The 21,729-nt window shown below is 37.7% G+C and overlaps 1 protein-coding gene across 1 annotated transcript in view; it reads right to left on the bottom strand.

Moving 5' to 3' along the window:
• Positions 1-21,729, bottom strand: part of Plcxd3 (phosphatidylinositol specific phospholipase C X domain containing 3) — a 174,735-nt gene that overhangs the window by 48,889 nt on the left and 104,117 nt on the right. Inside the window, exon 2 of the mRNA XM_031359809.1 lies at positions 13,509-14,217. Coding sequence (XP_031215669.1) covers positions 13,509-14,217 — 709 coding nt within the window. The remainder of the gene's footprint in view (positions 1-13,508; positions 14,218-21,729) is intronic.

Genomic DNA, 21,729 nt, shown 5'->3' with positions numbered 1-21,729 from the left:
ATTGAAGTTATTTTAGAAAACAAAACGTTCTCAGTCTGGTGAATTCAAAGTAGAAATCTTTTTGCCTGGAGTGCTATTAGCACGTGTGATACTTCACTAGTGGGGATGCTGCAAGCATCTCCTAATTATCTCCTCTTTTGGTAATAAAGATTTGGCTCCTCTCATCTCACTCAATTAAATGCTTACACTTTAAAAAGCAGATCAGGATGGGGCAGTGGTGGTCCACATCTTTAATTCCAGCACTCACTCTGGAGGCAGAGTCAGGCAATCTCTGTGATTTTGAGGCCAGGAACTATAGGGCAGGGCTACATAGAGAAACCCTATCACCCCTCCCCCCCACAAAATAGGTTAATCACTCACACTTGTACTACTAAGAAAACTCAGAATACCTGAATATAGCAATAATAGGACATCCAATCACCCCATAATATTCCCTCATATTTGGCATTTGGGTGGTAAAACAACTGGGATTAAAATATGACATCATGTAGAAGCATTGTTCACATGAACTACCTCTGTCTCATAAAACTTTGATGCATTTCCTTTCCATCTTCTGCCTCTTTGTGCCCCTAGAGTGTTGAGAAACCTTGAAGAGCATGCTCTTGAGTTCCAAAAGGTCAGGAGGTTCTTACAAAGAACCTTGCTTTCACATTTCTACCTCATAACCAGCTTTCAGTTTCCACTACCCAAGAGTCCCATATCCTTCTTTAAAACCAACTCCACAGTTGTCCAATGAGTATGGACAGACTTCGGATCACAGAGGAGGTGCAATTGGTTGTCAATATGGTTCACCTTGAAGAGTTTGCACTTGTAGAAGGTAATCCATAGTCTAGGGTGTAAATTAACTCTGACTTCTCTCAGTATCTGAGTAGTCTAGGCTTCTGGAACAGATATAGCCTTGGTTGCTTCAAGCAGAAAGAATACCACAGAGACAAAAGTCCACAGGGAACTCCCCTCACAGTAAAGCTTCCAGGCCAAATGAAAGTGGAAGAAGCAGAGAGCATCAGCCCCTGACAGCTGAACAATGGTTTGAACAGGTTGCATTATGCTTTCCATATACAAACACAGTCTCTCAGAATACCATCCTTAGACAAGGTCACTCTGTGGTCATGAAAACAGAAGACTTTTCTACTCTATTTTATTTAAGAACAAAAGTGAGGTCTGTCTGACATAAACAATAACTAAAAAGCTGACTTCACTGTCATTTTCATGGTATTCTGGTCTACAAATAAGATTTACTGAGACACCCAGTTGTGGGTATCTCAGTAAATTGTCCTTGCTTTCTAACAGCCCTGACCTGTATTTTTCTTTCTTTCTTTTCTCTTTTTAAATCCATTCTTCTCTCATACAATACATCCTGACCTCAGACTCTCCTCCTTCCCCTCCTCTCAATCCCTACCCTTCACTCCTCTTCCCCAGATCCACTGCTCTTCCTTTTCCCTTTAGCAAAGAGCAGGCTTCCCAAGCATTGCAACTTAACAAACTGTGGTGGTTTGAATACGCTTGGTCCAGGGAGTGGCACTATTAGGACGTGTGGCCTTGTTGGCATAGGTGTGACCTTGGTGGCGAAAGTGTGTCATTGTGGATGTGGGCTTTAAGACCCTGGTTTTAGCTACCTGGAAGCCAGTCTTCTCCCGTTTGCTTTCAGAACAAGATGTTGAGCTCTCAGATTCTCCTGCACCATGCCTGTCTGGGTGCTGGCATGTTCCTGCTTTGATGATAATGTACTGAACCTCTGAACCTGTAAGCCAGACCCAGTTAAATGTTGTCCTTAGAAGAGTTGCCTTGGTCATAGTGTTTCTTCATAGCAAACCCTAACTAAGACAGAAGTTGATACCAGGGACTGGGGTATTGCTGCAGAAGGCCTGACCATGCTTATGCTTGGAAGAATGTGGATTTGGGGACTTTAAATTTGGAATGCAGTGAAATGCTTTAAGTAGGACTTAATGAACCAACCTAGTAGGAACATGGAAGACTTTGTTACTAAGGATGATTTGAACTGTGAAAGCCTGGCTCTAGAGGTTTCAGAGGAGAAGCATTTTAATATGTGGGCAAGAGATTGTTCTTGTGGTATCTTGGTGAATAATGTGGCTGCTTTTTGTCCTTGTCTGAAGAGTCTACCTGACGCTAAGGTAGAGGGGTTTATATTAATTGCACTAAAGTAAAAGTGTTTATATTACTTGCTTTGACAAAGGAAGTCGCAAAACAGCCTGGCATAATTTTTGTTGTGTGGTTATTAAAGTTCACCCTTATAACGAGTGTTTTCTTGAAAAGGAGCAAGGGGAGAAAGGAAAAATACAAAATTTATGGTCAAGTGTTAGAGGGGCACCAGGAAGTGTAATGGATCTAAATCCTGTATTTGAGAAGATAAATGGATTAAGGGAGTACTGGATTTGAAGGGATGAATGGTTCATGAAAAGCAACTGAGGCTTGGCACTGTGAGAGGGAAGACCACTGGTGAAGGTGCAGCCTCAATTGCAGTTGATGGTCCAGGACTAAAGGGGTTATGCAAAGAAAATGAGGCTTGGCACCATGAAGAGAGCCTATGATATTGGTGAAGCCTAGTTGCAGCATAAGACCCCAGAGTACTGGAGATGTATGTACCATGATATGACCACCAAAAACAGCAGCAGAATTGCAGTAGAGTCAACCAGAGCCTAGACAGCTACAGAGGGCAGCTGGGAGAAGTGTCCCAAGCCTGTTGGAGGAGCCCAGAAGTTCATGTATGGATCCCGGATATTGGAACAAGAAGCTGTGAAGTTGAAGTTTCCTTGGAGACCCCAAGATGTTAAAGATGCCAGATTCATGGGATAATGGGCTACCTGTCAAGGAAAGCTGCTAACAGGGAGTGGAGAAAGCCCAGGAGAAAGAAGTTTGTTGCAGTCAACAAAAATGAAAAAGGGGTTGGAGATTTGAAGAGTGCTTTGATATCAGAAATGGAGAGTTTGGAGTTTGCCCAGCTGGTTTTCTCTCTTGCTTTGGAGATTACAGTTAAGTGATTTGATGAATCTCAGAAGAGACTTTGAACTTTGGACTTTTCACATTGTCAAGACTGTGGTAGACTATGGGGACTTTTGAAGTTGGATTCAATATGGGTTTGGGTTATTTATTTATTTGTTTGTTTGTTTGTTTTATTTTCATTATGCTATGGTTATGTGTGGCCCCTAGAGGGTCATGTGTTTGAACAAGCCTATAGAAGCCAAGGAGTGGAATGTGATGGTTTGAATGTGCTTGGCATGGGAAGTGGCACTATGTGGAGGTGTGGCCTTGTTGAGGTAGGTGTGGCATTGTTAGAGGAAATGTGTCACTATGGGCATGAGCTTTAAGACCCTTGTTCTATCTTCCTTGAAGCCAGCCTTCTCCTAGCAACCTTCAGATGAAGATGTACTACTCTTAGGTCGTCCTGTACCATGCCTGCCTGGATGCTGCCATGCTCCTGCCTTGATGATAATGAATTGAATCTCTGAACCTGTAAGCCAGTCCCAATAAATGTTGTTTATATAAGAGGTACCTTGGTCAGTGTCTTTTCACAACAATGCAAATCCTAACTAAGGCACACAGGATAATAAGATGCAATAAGACTAAACACAAACCTTATTAAGTCTTCCCTAACATTGCCCCTCCAGGGCCCCATTCTGTAGTGGGTGCCTTCATCCTCTTAGAGGGTGTCTCATGGTCCCTCCTGTGACATGCTCTCCCTCACTGCAGCAAGTAATAACCCCAGCATGGTCAACTATACATTGAAAACTGAGAAAGCTTCTCTAAAGGATAATTACAGTATTTCTTTGCCCTTTCACACTACAGTTTAAAATTTGGATCTTGCTAGAATGAATTTGTCACACCTTGGGTGAATTTTCCACTGAATGGGCTTGTGACCCGCTTCAGGAGGCCCGTCTACATAAATGAGAAAGAACGGGCTGTACTGAAGACCTGAAGGAGTGTTCATCATGGCTCACAGTGTGACCTGAGAGGACCAGATATGGTTGTCTTAAATCAAATATAGCTTGCTTTTTACTGTTAATAGATCCCAAATAAGTACAATCCTGAATAAATCTCCCTAACACCGTATTTGCAGAATGAATTACCCAACAGCTGTGTAACAATCTACTTGATGAAATATCCATGCTTCCTAGATACTTATCTTTTTTATTCTTTCTGTACCCCCATCAACCTACTTCCTCTGAGTGTTCTGTGATATCTCTCTATCTCTATTTCTGTCGTCTATATAACTTGATCTATATATTCTATACCATCTATAGCTGAATAATCTTTGACTTTGCTGACACAGACAATTTGTGTTGTCTATGTTTGCCTGCATATCATCAGCTGAGTGGATGAGAAAGAAATCTTATTTTTTTAATGCTCAAATTTTCTTAGGTTAAATCAAAGATTTTTACAGATAACCCTTCCTTCCACACCACAGCAGATCCATGCTGAAGTCACTTTAAGTCACAAAGTCTTAAGGTGGGATGTTTTCAATAACAACAACGTTTTATCCCCCACCCCATCCTACTTCTCTCCTTTCTTCCTCTTCTTTATATTGCTTGAAATCATCTTAGGAACAAGTGGAATGCAAAGAGCCATAATATTAATTGATAAAGTGGAGAATAGTGAGCCTGAAAATTACTAAGCTTCTGGCATGAGAGTAAATGTTGATTTTTAGCAGAGGGGAATTAAGACTCCCTTGAGGAACCATTTCCTTGTCCTTGTGTCTTCATAATAACCCTGGGGTTAAGCTGAGTTTTAGAACTCACACCTGAGTGACAGATCCAACAAGAGGAACTTAAATTGGGATCTTATGAAGAAAGGAATTATGACTTCAGTTCATGGGAGATCTACCTGAATCTACAGAGGGAGACCCTTGTGGGTCTGGAGATAGGTTCTCCCCAGACTTAATAACAGGCATAAGGGCAGCTTGTCTAGAGTCACAAGCAACACTACTCAAAGTGAATAATACATTATGCAGGCTCACTGGAGTCTTAAAATTGGCAGTCTTTGAGTCATAGACTATTGAATCAGTCTCTGAGGGAGGCATCCAGAAATCTGCATCTTAACAATGTCACTATAAACATACTCCACATTGCCAAGCTCAGACCTGGGGATGGATAGCTTTCTGGATCTTCCTTTGTCCATTTTCACTGGTTCAAAACAATCTAGCGTATGAATTGACCTCAGCACTAGCTTCAGTACCAAAGTAAATCATCTCATTTTTCTGACCTTAATTTCTTAAAATATATTTGGAACTAATACTGCAATCCTAATAGCATTTTATGTATGAAATGAATCTTCAATGCTTTTCCACAATGTCATTGATTTTCTTGCTCCTTAGACATACTAAACTGAGGAGACAGCATTGTCCTGCTGAATAGAAAATCTATTACTAGTGACTCTACTGATTTATCTGAGGGCAAGTCCTGGATAGGGCTAGTGACAATAAGCTGCTCATCATGTGGTTAGGGCTGCCTCATGCCACTCTGAAGCTGACTTGGAGCCATTCTTAGACTCAGCCACTTGGGAAGGCTTTTCTTGGCTCTAAAATGCTGTTAAGAAGTCTGATAGTGTCGCTGAATAGCTTCCAAACAATAAATTGTAAATAGAACAGTAGGAGGTTCCAAGCTTGGTTGTGTTCCCACTGGACAAAAAAAGGATGCATCGACTAGCTTCAGACACAGAACAAGAGAGCCCAGAGAAGGTCTGCCCAGCAAAAGAGATTCACTGGTCATCAAGCCCCATCTTGGGTCTGCTAATGAAGATATCCAGAATACTATATTATGTGCAGAATGAAAACTAGCTTATCCCATTCTGGTGGTTTCTGTACCATGATGCTCTCTGGCTTTCCCTGAACTTTTTGTTCCTCCTCTGGCCATACCACGTCCATGGGGTGTTCTGGAACCTAGAGACTTGGATTTTAATCTTGTCTTGAGTGCCTGTTGGTTCTAAGACCAGAGGCAATCACTGTAGTATTTATTTGGGTCCCAATTTTCTTACTAAGTCAGAAAATGTTAAGTAGGAAATGGATACAACACAAAAAGAGATTGAACTCAATCATCTTGACATTTCCTTCCTATTATGTTATATATAAGTAATCTCCAGTAGCTCCATGCCAGAATTCTATGTCACTTACTTCAGACTCCCTTTCCTCAAGGCTTCACCCACCCCAACTTTGGAATGCTTTTTACCCCCAGCATTTGCTTCCCAGTGTAAATGCATTATATATTAACACAGATTTAGTGCTAAGACATAAGATTTGCAAGAATAAAGACAGAACTGGGCATAAAACAGACCCATATGATAACCCTAATTTGGTAATTATGGCATTTTAAAAATATTGTTTATTCTTATTTTATATATATATATATATATATATATATATATATATATATATGGGAGTGGTTTGCCTGCATAAGTGTATGAGCACCACATGCATGCAGTACTTACAGAGACTGAACTGGAGTTACAGGGGGTGTGAGTTACTGTGGGTACTGAGAATCAAACTCAAGTTCTCTCTAAAAGAGCATTCAAGGCTTTTAATAACTGAGTCATCTCTCAAGCACTAATTATGGTTATTCATTATGAAAAAAGTTGAGTTAAAGTACTTAGAAACCTAGTCTCAAATTTTTATTGCTAATAGATTCACTGTTACTTTCTATTTCATTCACTTCTTACTTTTGCTTTTAACTTGTATATCATTTGCCTTCTTTATCTTGTCTTGTAGTTTTTAAATTTATTGATTTATTTTTAGATTAAGTTCTCAACTTTTAGTCTAGGCTGTCCACAGTTTCATGATATCGTTCCTCTGCCTTTCAAATGCTGTGATTATAAATATGTCCATAATGTACAGCTACTGGTAACAGGCTATAGGGTTGAATGGACATAATTCATGCAATGCATACAAAAAATTCCCAAGCACGTTACAACAGCTCAGTAATTACACTTACCTTCCCCATGTTTGCCCAGCTGGGCATACAACAGCAACCTGGAATTTCTATATCACAGTCAGGGAGACTGTTGATTGGGATTTAGTAACCAGAACTGCTCACTTTCTGTATCTTAAGTGATACTGTTTGTCTGCAATGATGCTATGAATGGTTTCCTAGGATGCTGATGGGCAGTCCTCCCAGTAGAACTCAAGTCACTCTATGCTAACATCTCTTACTCAGATTTTTCTTCCCAACACCTACTCTTTTCATCTTTGAACTAGTAGAAATGAGTTGAGCTTCAGTTTTTCCCTTCTTCAGCCAACCTGTACATTTGAGTTATTTTCCTCATGAAGGTCTATTCCATTCATTTCCCTTTAGTACAATTCTGAATAAACTTAGTCAGAAAATCTTCCCTTCAGTTTCCCTGGACCCATTTTCATCTCCTATGTTTTCCACCTTACTGTGCTTTTGTTTTTCCTCATAAATTTTATTGATGTGTAAAGCATAATTGACATTCATTTTAGCTGTAAACTTACTCTACAAGATGACCTTAATGCTCCTCTCAGAGTGACTACATTTTAGACCTGTTTTTCTTTTATTCTGTAGCTGTCTTTAGACCCACCAGGATAGGGCATCAGATCACATTACACATGTGATGAGCCACTATGTGGTTTCTGGGAATTGAACTCAGGACCTCCGGAAGATCAATTAAATGCTCTTAGCCACTGAGTCATTTCTCCTGCCCCTTCTTTCCCTTCTTAAGATTTGGTCTCTTCTCTTACCAGTTGTAGAGCCCCCCACCTTTTTTTCTTAAGGACCTGAGCCATCTTCTTGAGATGCAGTACTCAAGCAGATCTACTTCCTCCATCAGAATTTAAGGATAGGCGTCTAACTTCCCTAAGCACCAATTAGCAAACCTAGATGGCCTAGTAATATTAGATAACCTATCCCCTTATGTTCCATGCTCTATTGGCATCACTCTTTGGTGATGAGTTCTTTTTTTGTTCCCAAAATGTTCTGGGTCTGCACTTTGTTATTTCTAATTCTTCAGCCTGGGCAGCCACGACTTAAATATCTCTACTTGTCAAAATGGCATCTTATCTTTAAAGCTAAACTGAAACATTTCCAGGTACCAGACATCATTTCTATAAATCTTCAAGTTTTGAGCTTTACTTCTCCCACTATTATGCAATTTCTATTTAAGTCATGGATATTCTATTTCAAACTTATTTAATATGTGATCATAACAATGGTATCTTACACATTTTAATAAACCTCACATCTCTTAATTTATTTCATTCACTAGAGCCCTCAATAGATAAATACTAAATTGAAACTAGTCCACTTGAATATGCTGCCTAATTTGGTTTGGATATTACCATTTAATGAAATCCAAACAAAATTCCAGTCACATTTTAGAACTTTGGAGTAACTGGAAGATAATACAGTGATTTTAAGACACTCTATTGCCACACACATGAAATACAATGTGTACTGTAAACATTGTACCACATGATCACCAGGCAACGGACTTAATTATCCATATCTGAAAATTAGAAATTTGAACTGAATCTTGAATTTGAATAGTGTGTCCTACTACAGTTTTATTTATTTATTTATTTTCTGTATGTGAGTATAAAACATTGCTGTCTTCAGACACACAAGAAGAGGGCATAGGATCCCATTACAGATGGTTGTGAGTCACTGTATGGTTGCTGGGAATTGAACTCAGGACCTCTGGAAGAACAGTCAGTGCTCTTAACTGCTGAGCCATCTCTCCAGCCTCTACTACAGTTTTAAAAATACAATGTGCAATAGGCTTGTAAAAAGAAATTAATAAATTCAGCAACCTGGGGTTAAGTCTTGAATTTACCTTTCTTAGCTGTGCTATGAGTAGAAATTGTCTAACACTTCTAATACTTAGTTTTGCATTTTGAAGATGGTAAGGCAATAGTGCCTTCATGTGAGACATTTTATGAATTCCAAGTTAAATAGTTCATGTAAACAGTATGAGATGAACTAGAGGTCATCTTAAGACAACTGATAATAACACAGTATGATTATTATAGTCATACAATGTGTTGAAGTATATTAATTTAATTTACTTATAAAGATACCTGTCTACTAAAAATCTGACAAGTGCTATTTGCTTTTATTTTTTAAAAAAGAAACAACAGCAAAATCTCAGTAGTTTAATAAAGTTCCACATATTAGGAAAGGAATTGACTCAAGATACACACCTTCATTTTAAGAATGTGTGAATTCCGTGGGGGTGAGGTGCAAAATCTGGTGTTTGAAAAATAAATTAAAAATAGGTCTCTAAGAAATAAAAATCTGTGTCTTTTGGCATTGTTGAAGTGTGGGAAACACATCTGTAGTATTTGGGAGTGATGGCCAGACTGAAAGCTGAGGTCTTTAGATCCAGACTGGATTTGGTTTCCCTGAAAGCCACTCAAAACTTCAACAATTAGCTCTATGCTCAGATGCTTGGGATTTTGTTAACCAAAATGCTAGAAATAATTTTTTAAACTGCAGTGGAACAAGATATTCAAATGTAGGATTTAGTTCAAACTTCTAATTTTCAGATGTGGATACCTAAGCCCCGTGCCGGCCGATCATGTGGTGACTTTTTCCTTGGTCACAGCAAAGTTCATTACATCTTTTGGTTCTAATTGGAATCTTTGGCATAGATAGTCTTGGCATAAAGGTCAAGAAGATAGTTGAAAAAAATCAATTTCTCTTTAGGATTCTTCTTATGATCTGAAGAAAAAGACAGTAAAAATTTTCTTTCACAGCTTCTTTCAGAAGGCAGCAAGCTGCCTTTGCTAGCCAGTAGTCAAGGACAGAAAGAGACTTTTGCATTGCGCTCTGTCCAGAAAGCTAGTGCATCCCTGGTCCTGCTCTGATTCCATTCCAAAGGTAACAAAGCAAAAAAAGCCAGACTTCACATAACACATTAACACTCAATCCAGCAGTGCACAAATATAAAATGCAGGTGACTCTAGTATGTGTTAGGCTAAGCTCAACTGCACAATGCTCACAACTCTCATATGATGGCCAGGATATAAGGCAGATAATTTCTACCTTATCGGGTCCACTTTTTAAAATTATTTTTTTCTTTTTTGAAGCAAAATTAAAGTCTACTAGGCTATAATATAGTTCTAATTGAGGGTGGTATTGGTAGGAAAGGGCTGAAGCAAATGACATTTGAGCAGGGGTAAGGACCTGTTTAAAAAAAATCAGAATTCTAACATCTTCCTATCTGTTTAAAAAATTCTCTTCCTCCTGTTTTTCATGTGTATTCCTCTCTCTCCCCCCCCTCTCTTTCTGGTGACACTGCTCTACTATTTCATATATATATAAGCCTCAAACAAGTGAGAGAGATACTGAACTGGAACAGATGGCTGAAGACAGTTCTTCAAGATTAATTTCATGGGCTGTTATTGAGTATTATCTCAAAAAAAGTGTGTGGAAAACACTTTCAGTTAATTTTAAATAAGAGTCTTCAGTAAAATATCTGCAATTGTCATTTATCTGGGATGTACATTGTGAGTCTGGGGAGAGCTATGTAAAGTACAATTTTCAATACTTTTCTAACATTTGATTGTTTTTCCTCTACAAGCCCTACGTTAGTATGATTATACCAGAACATAAATAGCCAGAGAGTTGTTTAAGTATGACTCAGATGTTTCTAAAGTATATCAAAGGTACACAGATCCATTTACTCTGTAAGCGGATTCTTCTTTGTGGGTTTTCAAACGTTATTTCCCTAAGTGGACAATCATGGAATGGTCCTTGACCAAAATACAAAATGGTCTTGTAGTATGGGTAAAGATTTTCCTAAATAAAGGATTGTATATTGAAATGGCTGTACTCTTATGTACTTGAAGAGATCATAGGAGACTTGTACCATGCCTGAAATAGAAAAGTTAAAAACTTAGGTTCTTTCTTTCAAGATGGAGGCAGAATGGTAAAAGGTTTGGGTCAGCTCATCCTGGGGCTTTCTCCATTTCATCTCCATTTCCAAAGAGATCACAGGGTTTTCTCAAAATCTGGAGGCTTTATGGGATACAATTACTAAAATAGCACATTTTTGTCTGTAATCTTTTGCTTGCTAATTCGGCGAGAGGACAAGGAGTCATTCATCAGATAGATCAACTAGTATCAGCAGAAAGTAGTGCTATTAGATAAAATGCTTTCTTGACTTGGTGAATGTTTTGATGGAACGTGATGAGTTTGGCCTTAGTCATTTGGAGAAGGATGTAGCCTGTTGAAGGCAATTAGAGTGTAAGGGCAGGAAAGTGATGAGACCAACAAGGATAGGAGGGAGAGAGGACTCCACCAGAGAATGGCTGGCTGAGGTACAAAGTCGTCAGGAGAGATATCCAGAAGATATATGTAGAATTATAGACAAACCAAGGATGGGGCAGACATGGCAGGACTGGAAAATGAGTGTGATTGCGGTGCATGACATGACATTTCTAAAGAATCATTAAAAGTATCATGTTGAAAAAATTATAGACAAAAACTGAAATTCCATTTTCAATTATATATATATATATATATATATATATATATATATTACAATGATTATGCAATTTCTTCTATTGCCATAGGTCTTCAGTAATATCTAAATATCATCATAGAAATTGAGCCTGGAACAATGGAATTCATGGATAGATCATGTGGGATCACTTATCTATCAGATAATGTATCAGTACTGAGGCTCCTGTCTTAAGAGAAGAAAGGGAGATGTCACAGAAAACAAGAGGAAAGGGATTACAGTGGTGTAGGTATAGGATGGATGTCTTGCATTTAAATCTCAAAGCATCTCAGGTAGTAAGTGAAGGGCAGAGAGGAAAGTTTCGATGCTGCAAGGAAGAATGTTTCACTCTGGTGATTGGGGGCCCTCACCATCCCTAAGTGCCAATAGTTCTAAGTAAGTTGGCTTGTAATTTTAATGCTTAATTGGCTACATCTATTTGCATGCTTTAAATGGCTTTTAAATTGACCATGACTCTAACTGCACGATCTCCTTTTCCTACCCACCAGTGTTTTCAGTTTCTTAACTAAATGGTCCTCCATTCTGCTTGTCAATCAGAAACCTCATCCTTACATCTCTCATTCACAGCACTGAGATACAGAGATAACTTGTCACTGGTGCACATCATCCTCTTCCAAGTTTTTCTTACTTCTTCACTTAAAGTGAATTCTCCTGCTAAAACTGGTCTAATCACTTACCCACTTAATCATCTATTTTGCCATCTGCATCAACTACTATCTAAAATGCACATCTGCATACCTGACAGGCATCTACAGCTAGTTCTCCATCACTCCCAGGATAAAAATCTCTGTAGCTTAGCTAAAATATAGGTTTCAGCTATATTCTTATCTTCTATGGTAGCTCCTCCTACAAACAGCACACTATTCTACAGGGACACCTACAATATTTTTCTTCAAGGTATATCTTATTTTCTTACATTTCCTTTGAATTTCATCAAATCATCCATCCTCTGTCTCATTATCACAATTTGAACTATTAATTAAAAGATTAAAATATATTATATGAAAAGAATGTGTATACTCTCTTTTTATGTTAACATTATTTAATATTATTAACCAAAACAATTAATATTCATGGTTCTAGATGCTGTTATTTGCATGGGTATAAGTTACAGAGATCTTTGTTGATGTCTCAGATTAAACATCACAGGTAGTCATGGGCCTATACTGTTAGCCATTCTTGACCAATGACATGCTTTTTCTCCTCCTCCTCCTCCTCCTCCTTCTCCTCCTCCTCCTCCTCCTCCTCCTCCTCCTTCTTTTTCTTCTCCTCCTCCTCTTCCTCCTTCTCTTTCTGTCTCTCTCTTTCTCTCTCTGTCTCTCTCTTTCTCTCCCTGTCTCTCTCTTTCTCTCCCTGTCTTTCTCTTTCTCTCCCTGTCTCTCTCTTTCTCTCAGAGCAATCCTTTTTAAAAAGACAGAATATATAATGAATATCATATAAGATGTGGCTTGATAATGGGCTCTGAGTATCTGCTTCATCATTCACTGAGAAAGAAGCCAAAAGGAAAGTATTATAATTTCCTGAACCTAAAGTTTTTAATCTGGAAGATAATATCTACTTCTCATAGTTATTAAATATCAAATGGCTTTTGGTATACAAATGGACTTCAAAAACAAGAGCAAGATCTTTCTAATGTAAGAAGTGGCACACAAAACATAAAGGAGTCCTATGAATATGACCTTATTTAGAAAAAGGGTACTTCCAGAACTAATTAAGTTGAAATGAATTAATCTATGCAGATCCTAAGCCAGTATCATTGTGTCCATGTAAAAATGAAGCTCATGGGCAAAAGGTCATGTGAAGAAGCCACAGTTGGTGAAATAGCTATGAAGCAAGGTACTAGAACTGTCAGCCATCACTAGAACCTTGGGAAGCCAACTATCTAAAGACATACAATTACACTACTGTGTTACCTTAGCAAACTAATGCACATAGATAAGAATTTTACCTTCATAACTTCTATGCTTTATGAGCTTGAGTTTAGGCTACTGGGAAGTTCTCCTTGTTCTCTGAAGGGTACTTACCTTTCTGTGATTGTTTCTCTGAGGCCACTTGCCACACCCTTGACAACAGTGCTTGCTTTGGGTGTCAGCACGACCTGAGATATAAAAAACGAACCCTTCTTTCTTCTCTCAGTGATGGATGCCTGAAGAAACTGGATCAATTTCTCAGGGTCTGTCGTGTTTGCCCAGGGTGCTGGCATCATTTGCCCAGGCCAGAGGAAGGGCACTTCCAGTGCCACTGGACTGTGGTAGAAGACCAATACTTGATGGTCCTTCTCCCATAGATACTTCAGGCTCACTTCCTGGGCAAAAATAGCTGGGCACATTTTGTTTCCATAGATGTCTTTCAGCATTTGGACCAGTTTTTCATGGTGATATTTCTGCATCCCATAAAAATGGTTGAAGTCCAAGAATACTACCTCTTTGTGGTGGTCTGTGAGAAATGCGTTGATCTCTTCAAGACCCTCATTGACTTTGGCACTGAATAAGCCATGAGCAAAATACAGTTCATTGTCTGGGTCTCTGGGTTTGGTGGAAATTCGAAGGTCAAAGTAACGGATTCCAGCTCCCAGCTGACCAGTGAAGCTCATCGTTTGAGTGGCCAACCATTTCCGCATCAGCTTCTTAGCTACAGTTCCGAACACAGAGACAAAGTTTTGGACAGTTTCTGGTTGCTCAGGGCCTACTGGAGAAGCTTCATCAATGTAGAAGCTGAAAGAATCATGTGACCCTGGGGGAGCAAAAAGACATAATGTGGTTAATTTCTAGTCTTTCATACATTTTACTTCTTCCCCTCCTGAAAGGTATTCACTTTCCCCTCAAATGAGTCAAACAAACTATATAGTGCAATATTTACTAAATAACTATATGTTGTGGGCTCATTTGAATGGCCTGCTGTAGGAGAGAAAACACTTCAGTTGATAAAACTGATGGTAAAACAGTAGATAATTTCCTTTAAATCAATATGTCAAGTGTCACATAATTATCTACTATGTCATAAACTTACAATACTACCAAAGATAGGCTTTCTACACTGCCAGTGTAAGTGACAACTCATGAAGTGTAATGTATGAGAACTCATAAGGACTAAATACTTTGTCTTCAGTCTTACCCTCAGTGATGGTTAATCTTGTCAATGAGCAAGGATTTGAAAATCACCTAGGAGAATGTTTTCAGAGACAGCTCACTGATATAAGAAGATCTACTCAGTGGCTGGGGAATCTAGACTGAATGAGAGAGAGAGAGAGAGAGAGAGAGAGAGAGAGAGAGAGAGAGAGAGAGAGAGAGAGAATAGTGTATCAACATTCACCTCTCTGCTGCTGGACTATGGATGTGGTATGACCAGCTGCTCTCTGCTCCATCTGCCACAGCTCAGGCAGAGCATTTTACTCCTGTACTGTTACCCTCAAACTGTGAGTCAAAAACAAATGCTCCATTCTTTCAGGTGCTTTTACAAGAGATTTTATCTTAGCAGCAAGAAAACAAATATACCTATTCCTTTTGGTCTAAGCATACAGGGGTTGCCTTGATGAATGAAGAAATCCTTTGCACAGGTGAATAGTCTGAGTATGACCTTTTACCTTACACATGTGGGCAAGCAAAAGAGAGGTAGCAAGATGGAGGAAGGAGAGTTAAAAGTATAAAACCTGTTGTCATCTTTAACTTCATTCCTAACTTGTCCATGGCCTTGTACTTATGAACTATAATGAGACCAAATTTTTTTACATACTAAATAAACAATGAAAAATTTTTTTGAATTAATACAGCTGTGTTTTAAAGTTAACCAATAGACTCCATTCTTCAGAGATATTTTCTTTCAACAGAAAAACCTGTTTGTGGAATTGATTTTCAAGTTCATAAGATTTCCTTTCTTTGGATAGCAAGCACTATTTGTTCAGTTACCAATTTGGGGGAAGTTGTGAGTGTTAAGCATTCATAAATGCAGTGATTAACGTATTTATGGCTTGTTTCTAAGTACAGCATGTGATCAGGACCTATAAAGAAAACGATTTCAAGGTGGAGTTTTATCCTTAAAATCTTCCTTTTTGTTCTTGGTCATGATTACTGAATCATTAAAATGGAATTCGTGTATCCTGGATGCTTGACACATCAGATAAGGCAGATGGGTTTCCAATTTTGACATGTTTTCTCTCACTTTCATGACCTTGTCTCTGAGCCAATGTTCCCATCTGCTACTTAGCTTCTCCTGGGTTCACTCAGTTGCCTTTATTCTGACATAGGTCCTACAAGGCTCTGATTGTTTTTGGAAACCTTTGAATTCTCCAGTCTAAAACTTTGTCTGTCTCTATCTCTGTCTGTCTCTCTGTCTCTCTTTCTCTCTCACACACACACTACATACACACACACACACAAACACACACACACACACACACACACACACACACACAAAACACACACACTCACACACAAATACTCCTCTAACACTTTGGAGGCAACATCTTGGGGAGTTTGTCAAATAATCTATTTTACACATTTTCTCATGGATGCAGTATTTATCCTGACCACATTCTATAGCTGTGTGCTCTACATCCATACATGCATATAGCAATTCACCTTTTTAGAGCCCATGGAGAGAATACAGAGAGCATCAATTTTGTATACTGTGGAAAATTCTGCCATAAAATAATCTGTAAATGTACTTTAATACTCAGAAAATTATGATCTTTATGATTTGGACAAAGAATATAGCAGAGTTTTTAGACTTCTAAATAATAAAAGATAATCCAAAGAAACTGAAATGCTGTGTTTAGTCTTAAACAGTGTGATCTATTTATCTTTATGAAAATGTCAGCCATTTCTGAATAAGTAAAATTGGAAGTTTGGTCTGGCACTAGCATATTTTATAGGTATTTAAATTACTCAATATCAGTTTATTATTAATAGCTTATCTGATTCCTAGTCTAAGTAAAGAAGATGAACAAACTCTATTGGAAATCAATATACATAAAGAAGAATATGAATTTAGGAAAAATTATGATAAAATTATGTAAAATCAAAATAGTTAAATAATCACATACATCCTAGAAAAGTCAGCAAAGATGCCTCATGACAAAACAGTACACAAGTTCTGGCTGTGTCTCCAAGCTTATAAATGACATTAGTGAGAAGCAGGTAGAATAAAAAGTAAATATAGGTAGATTTCTTATCTATAAATGAGTGCTTTAGTTTTTTTTCATTTTTAGTTTTTATTAGTATATGTTATTTACACATAATAATGTATTGAATTTTACTGTTATATTTTCATTCATGTATACAGTGTTTTTTGATCATATCCATTCTCTGTTCTTGTCCCCCATTCTTGTATATATTTCTTTCTTTCCTATAAGTCTTCCAATGTCATGACCTTCCTACTCTCTTTTTTTTCTGAATTCTTTCCCTCCTTCCTTCCTTCTTTCCTTTTTAACTTTTTAATGTGTGTCCCACTGAATTTAATTACAGTTTCCTAAAGCATCATGAATAAAGATTATTCACAAGAGCATGCATAACTTACTTATGGCTACAAGCTGGAAAAAAATGCTTCTATTTTCCCCCCAACAACCATTAGCTGCATTTATATCTTCAGGAAAGAACAGAGACCCAGTATCTTCATCATCTTTCATGACTTTTCAATATGGCTTTAGTTTCACCTTTCTATCATGTAGTACATAGTAAACATATTTTAATATAAGCAGGCATGAAAATCATCAATTGCGAAAATCGTATGAAAATACAAGATAGTTTTAAAATAGTGTAGTTTATTGACCTTCAAGGGAATTATGTCATTGAGGTCAAAATAACAGAATATAAACATTAAAAACAATTAAAATTACATAGAAGGAAACAAATAGTGGCTCTGTCAGTATTCCTTTTAAGTTAGGTTGCCCCGTGGTATAAAAAAAAAGCAACTGTTGGCGGTGATGTACTGGGCTGCTTTATTCTACAGGCATTATTTGGGAAATGAGTTATGTCAGTTGATATAAAGGACAGTCCATACATTAATGTGGGATTCCTCCAAAGGAAATATTTTAATTTCTTTAAATTCCATTTGGAATGGTGCTTCCTAATGTCAATGTTTTCACTGAGATCTTTTCTATTGTTTGACCTTAAAAATAGAAGCAGTACTTTATGAGCTCTAAAAAAGAGACAGAAAAATTTGTCCTACCCTTATCTTTTTAAGACTAGAAAGTCCTCTTCCTTTGACAAACTTCTGCAGTCTCTGACCTAATATTTTGTTCTGTTCTGACTTTGTGTTCCTAGACTCTTCACGTCTTTCACGCTTGTCCTGAAACTAACAGCTTGAACCCAGACTAACCCTCATCACTGTTCTGGGCTGGCTTTGTCCTGTCTTCCCAGAAACTGCAGCTGCTCCACCGACCCAGGTTCTTGTTTTCTCCGACCCTTAATAATTTAGCTCACAGAGGCTCTCCTCTCACATCTTTGGAAATTGAGCCTTTGAATAATTTTCCTTTCATTTGATGATTACTTTCTCTTCTCCAGTAAATTGTTTGTAACAGTCCTAACACTTCTTTTTAAATCTATATTCATATAAATAAATTATTTTATTTTATATTTTTTATATATTTTATATATTTTATATATTTTATATATTTTATATATTTTATATTTTTTATATTTTATTTATATTTTTTATTAATCATTTCATTCATTTACATCTCAAATGATATCCCCCTTCCCAGTTACCCCTACACAACCCCCTAATCCTCCACAACATCCTAATCCACCCTCTCCCATTAATGTGTAACCAAGGTTGGCCTCGAACTCGTGATCCTCCTTCCTTTGCCTTCTACAGCAAATCCTACTGGCATCCGACACCATGACTGGGTTAACACTTCTTATTTGGTGAATTTTTATACAATTGAGAAGAATATTCATTCTGTTGCAACTGATTTGTACTTTAAATGTGTTTTAGGTTTATTTTGTGGGTGATTTTGCCCAAACCTTTCTTAGTCTTATTAATTTTCTCTTTTGTCGTGTACTAAGAATGGAGTTTCAAAATCAATCATAATGATTTTTTTAATTTTCTGTCATTGTGGTTTGGAAAAAAATGGTCCCTATAGTTTCTGGTTCGCAATCGACACCTGCGAGCCAAGGCTGTTTCACAGCCCGCTGTGTACGGGTCCCACCAGGAGAGACCTGTTCTCCCAGGAGTGCTTTCCCTCCTGGGTTAGGAGGGGTGATAGCCACTTTCTCTCTAATAACTATCTGGAGCAGGGCGGTGAGGAGACACGAGGCACAAGAACAGTGGAACAGCTGGGACAGGATTTTTCCAGTTACCATCTGTACCCAGAACTTGGGCTGTTCCAGGGCTCTGTACACAAGTTCCACCAGGAGAGAGCTGGTCTCCCAGGAGCGCTGACACAGGCTTACAGACCCACAGGAGGAACAAGCTCCAGCCAGAGACAGCAAGAACATTTAACAACAGAGATAACCAGATGGCAAAAGGAAAACACAAGAACCCTAACAAGAGAAACCAAGACTACTTGGCATCATCAGAACCCACTTCTCCCAATACAGCAAGCCCTGGATACCCCAACACACTGGAAAAGCAAGATGTGGATTTAAAATCACATCTCAGGATGCTGATAGACGGTTATAAGAAGAATATAAATAACTCCCTTAAAGAAATACAGGAGAACACAGGTAAACGGGTAGAAGCCATTAAGGAGGAAACACAAAAATCCCTTAAAGAATTACAGGAAAACACAACCAAACAGGTGAAGGAATTGAACAAAACCATTCAAGATCTAAAAAAGGAAGTAGAAGCAATAAAGAAATAGCAAAGGGAGGTAACTCTAGGAAAGAAATCAGGAGCCATAGATGCAATCACATCACCAATAGAATACAAGAAATAGAAGAGAGAATCTCAGGGACAGAAGATACCATAGAAAACATTGACACAACAATCAAAGAAAAAGATCCTAAATTAAAACATCCAGGAAATCCAGGATACAATGAGAACACCAAACCTAAGGATAATAGGTAGAAAAGAGAGTGAAGATTCCCAACTTAAAGGACCAGTCAATATCTTCAAAAAATTATAGAAGAAAACCTCCTTAACATAAAGAAAGAGATGCTCATGAACATACAAGAAACCTACAGAACTCCAAATAGATTGGATCAGAAAAGAAATTCCTCCTGCCATATAATCATCAAAACACCAAATGCACAAAACAAAGAAGGAATATTATTAGCAGTAAGGGGAGAAGGTCAAGTAACATATAAAGGCTGACCTATCAAAGTTACATCAGACTTCTTACCAGAGACAATGAAAGCTAGAAGATTCTGGGCAGGTGATAACAGATCCTAAGAGAACACAAATGCCAGCCCAGGCTACTATACCCAACAAAACTCTCTACAACCATAGGTGGAGAAACCAAGATATTCCATGACAAAAACAAAATTTCCCAATATCTCTCCACAAATCCAGACCTTCAAAGGATAATAAATGGAAAACTCCAGCACAAGAAAGGAAACTACACCTAAGAAAAAGCAAGAAAATAATCTTTTAACAAACCAAAAACAAGATACCCCTCCAAAAAGCATAATCCCACCTCTAACAACAAAAATATCAGGAAGTAACAATCTTTTTTCCTTAATATCTCTTAATATCAATGGATTCAATTCCCCAATAAAAAGACATAGACTACCAGACTGGATACATAAACAGGATCCAACTTTTGTTGCATACAGAAAACCCACCTCAGTGACAAAGACAAATACTACCTCAGATTTAAAGGCTGGAAAACAATTGGTACCAAGAAATAAGCTGAAGTAGCCATTCTAATATTGAATAAAACTGACTTTTAACCTAAAGTTATCAAAAAAGATAAGGAAGGACACATCATACTCATCAAAAGAAAACCTACCAAGAAGAACTCTCAATTCTGAACTAACAAAATCAGAAATGAAAAGGGAGACATAACAACAGAAACTGAGGAAATCCAAAAAATCTTGAGATCCTACTATAAAAGCCTATACTCAATAAAACTGAAAAACCTGGATGAAATAGACAATTTCCCAGGCAGATACCAGGTACCAAAGTTAAATCAGGATTAGATAAACAATCTAAATAGTCCCATATCACCTAAAGAAATAGAAAGTCATTAATTGTCTCCTAAATAAAAAAAAAGTCAAGGACCAGATGGGTTTAGTGCAAATTTCTATCAGATCTTCAAAGAAGACCTAATACCAATACACTTCAAACTATTCCACAAAATAGAAACTGAAGGCACTCTACCCAATTCATTCTATGAAGCCACATTACTCTGATACCTAAACCACACCAAGACCCAACAAAGAAAGAGAACTTCAAAGCAATTTCCCTTATGAATATCAATACAAAGATACTCAATAAAATTCTCACAAACAGAATCGAAGAACACATCAAAATCAAAATGTGTTCATGATGAAGTAGGCTTCATCCCAGGGATGCAGGAATGGTTCAGTATAAGGAAATCCATCAATGTAATCCACTATATAAACAAACACAAAGAAAAAAACTATATGATCATTTCATTAGATACTGAGAAATCATTTGACAAAATCCAACATCCCTTCATGATAAAAGTCTTGGAAAGATCAGGAATTCAAGGCCCATACTTAAACATAGTAAAAGAAATATACAGCAACCAGTAGCCAACATTAAACTAAATGGAGAGAAGCTTGAAGCAATCCCATTAAAACCAGGGACTAGAAAACGCTGCCACTTTCTCCCTACCTATTCAATATAGATACTGAGAAATCATTTGACAAAATCCAACATCCCTTCATGATAAAAGTCTTGGAAAGATCAGGAATTCAAGGCCCATACTTAAACATCATAAAAGCAATATAGAGCAAACCAGTAGCCAACTTCAAACTAAATGGAGAGAAGCTTGAAGCAATCCCATTAAAACCAGGGACTAGAAAACGCTGCCACTTTCTCCCTACCTATTCAATATAGTACTCGAAGTCATAGCCAGAGCAATTAGACAACAAAAGGAGATCAAAGGGATACAAATTGGAAAGGAAGAAGTCAAAATTTCACTATTTGCAGATGATATTATAGTATACATAAGTGACTCCAAAAATTGCACCAGAGAACCTACTCCTAAACCTGATAAACAACTTCAGTCAAGTTGCTGGATATAAAATAAGCTCAAACAAATCAGTGGCCTTCCTCTACACAAAGGACAAACAGGTTGAGAATGAAGTTAGGGAAACAACACCCCTCACCATAGTC

This window comes from Mastomys coucha, unplaced genomic scaffold (genome assembly GCF_008632895.1).
Source record: "Mastomys coucha isolate ucsf_1 unplaced genomic scaffold, UCSF_Mcou_1 pScaffold8, whole genome shotgun sequence".
NCBI lineage: Eukaryota > Metazoa > Chordata > Mammalia > Rodentia > Muridae > Mastomys > Mastomys coucha.
The sequence above is the reverse complement of the archived record's forward strand: the minus strand, read 5'-3'. Positions and strand labels throughout refer to the sequence as shown.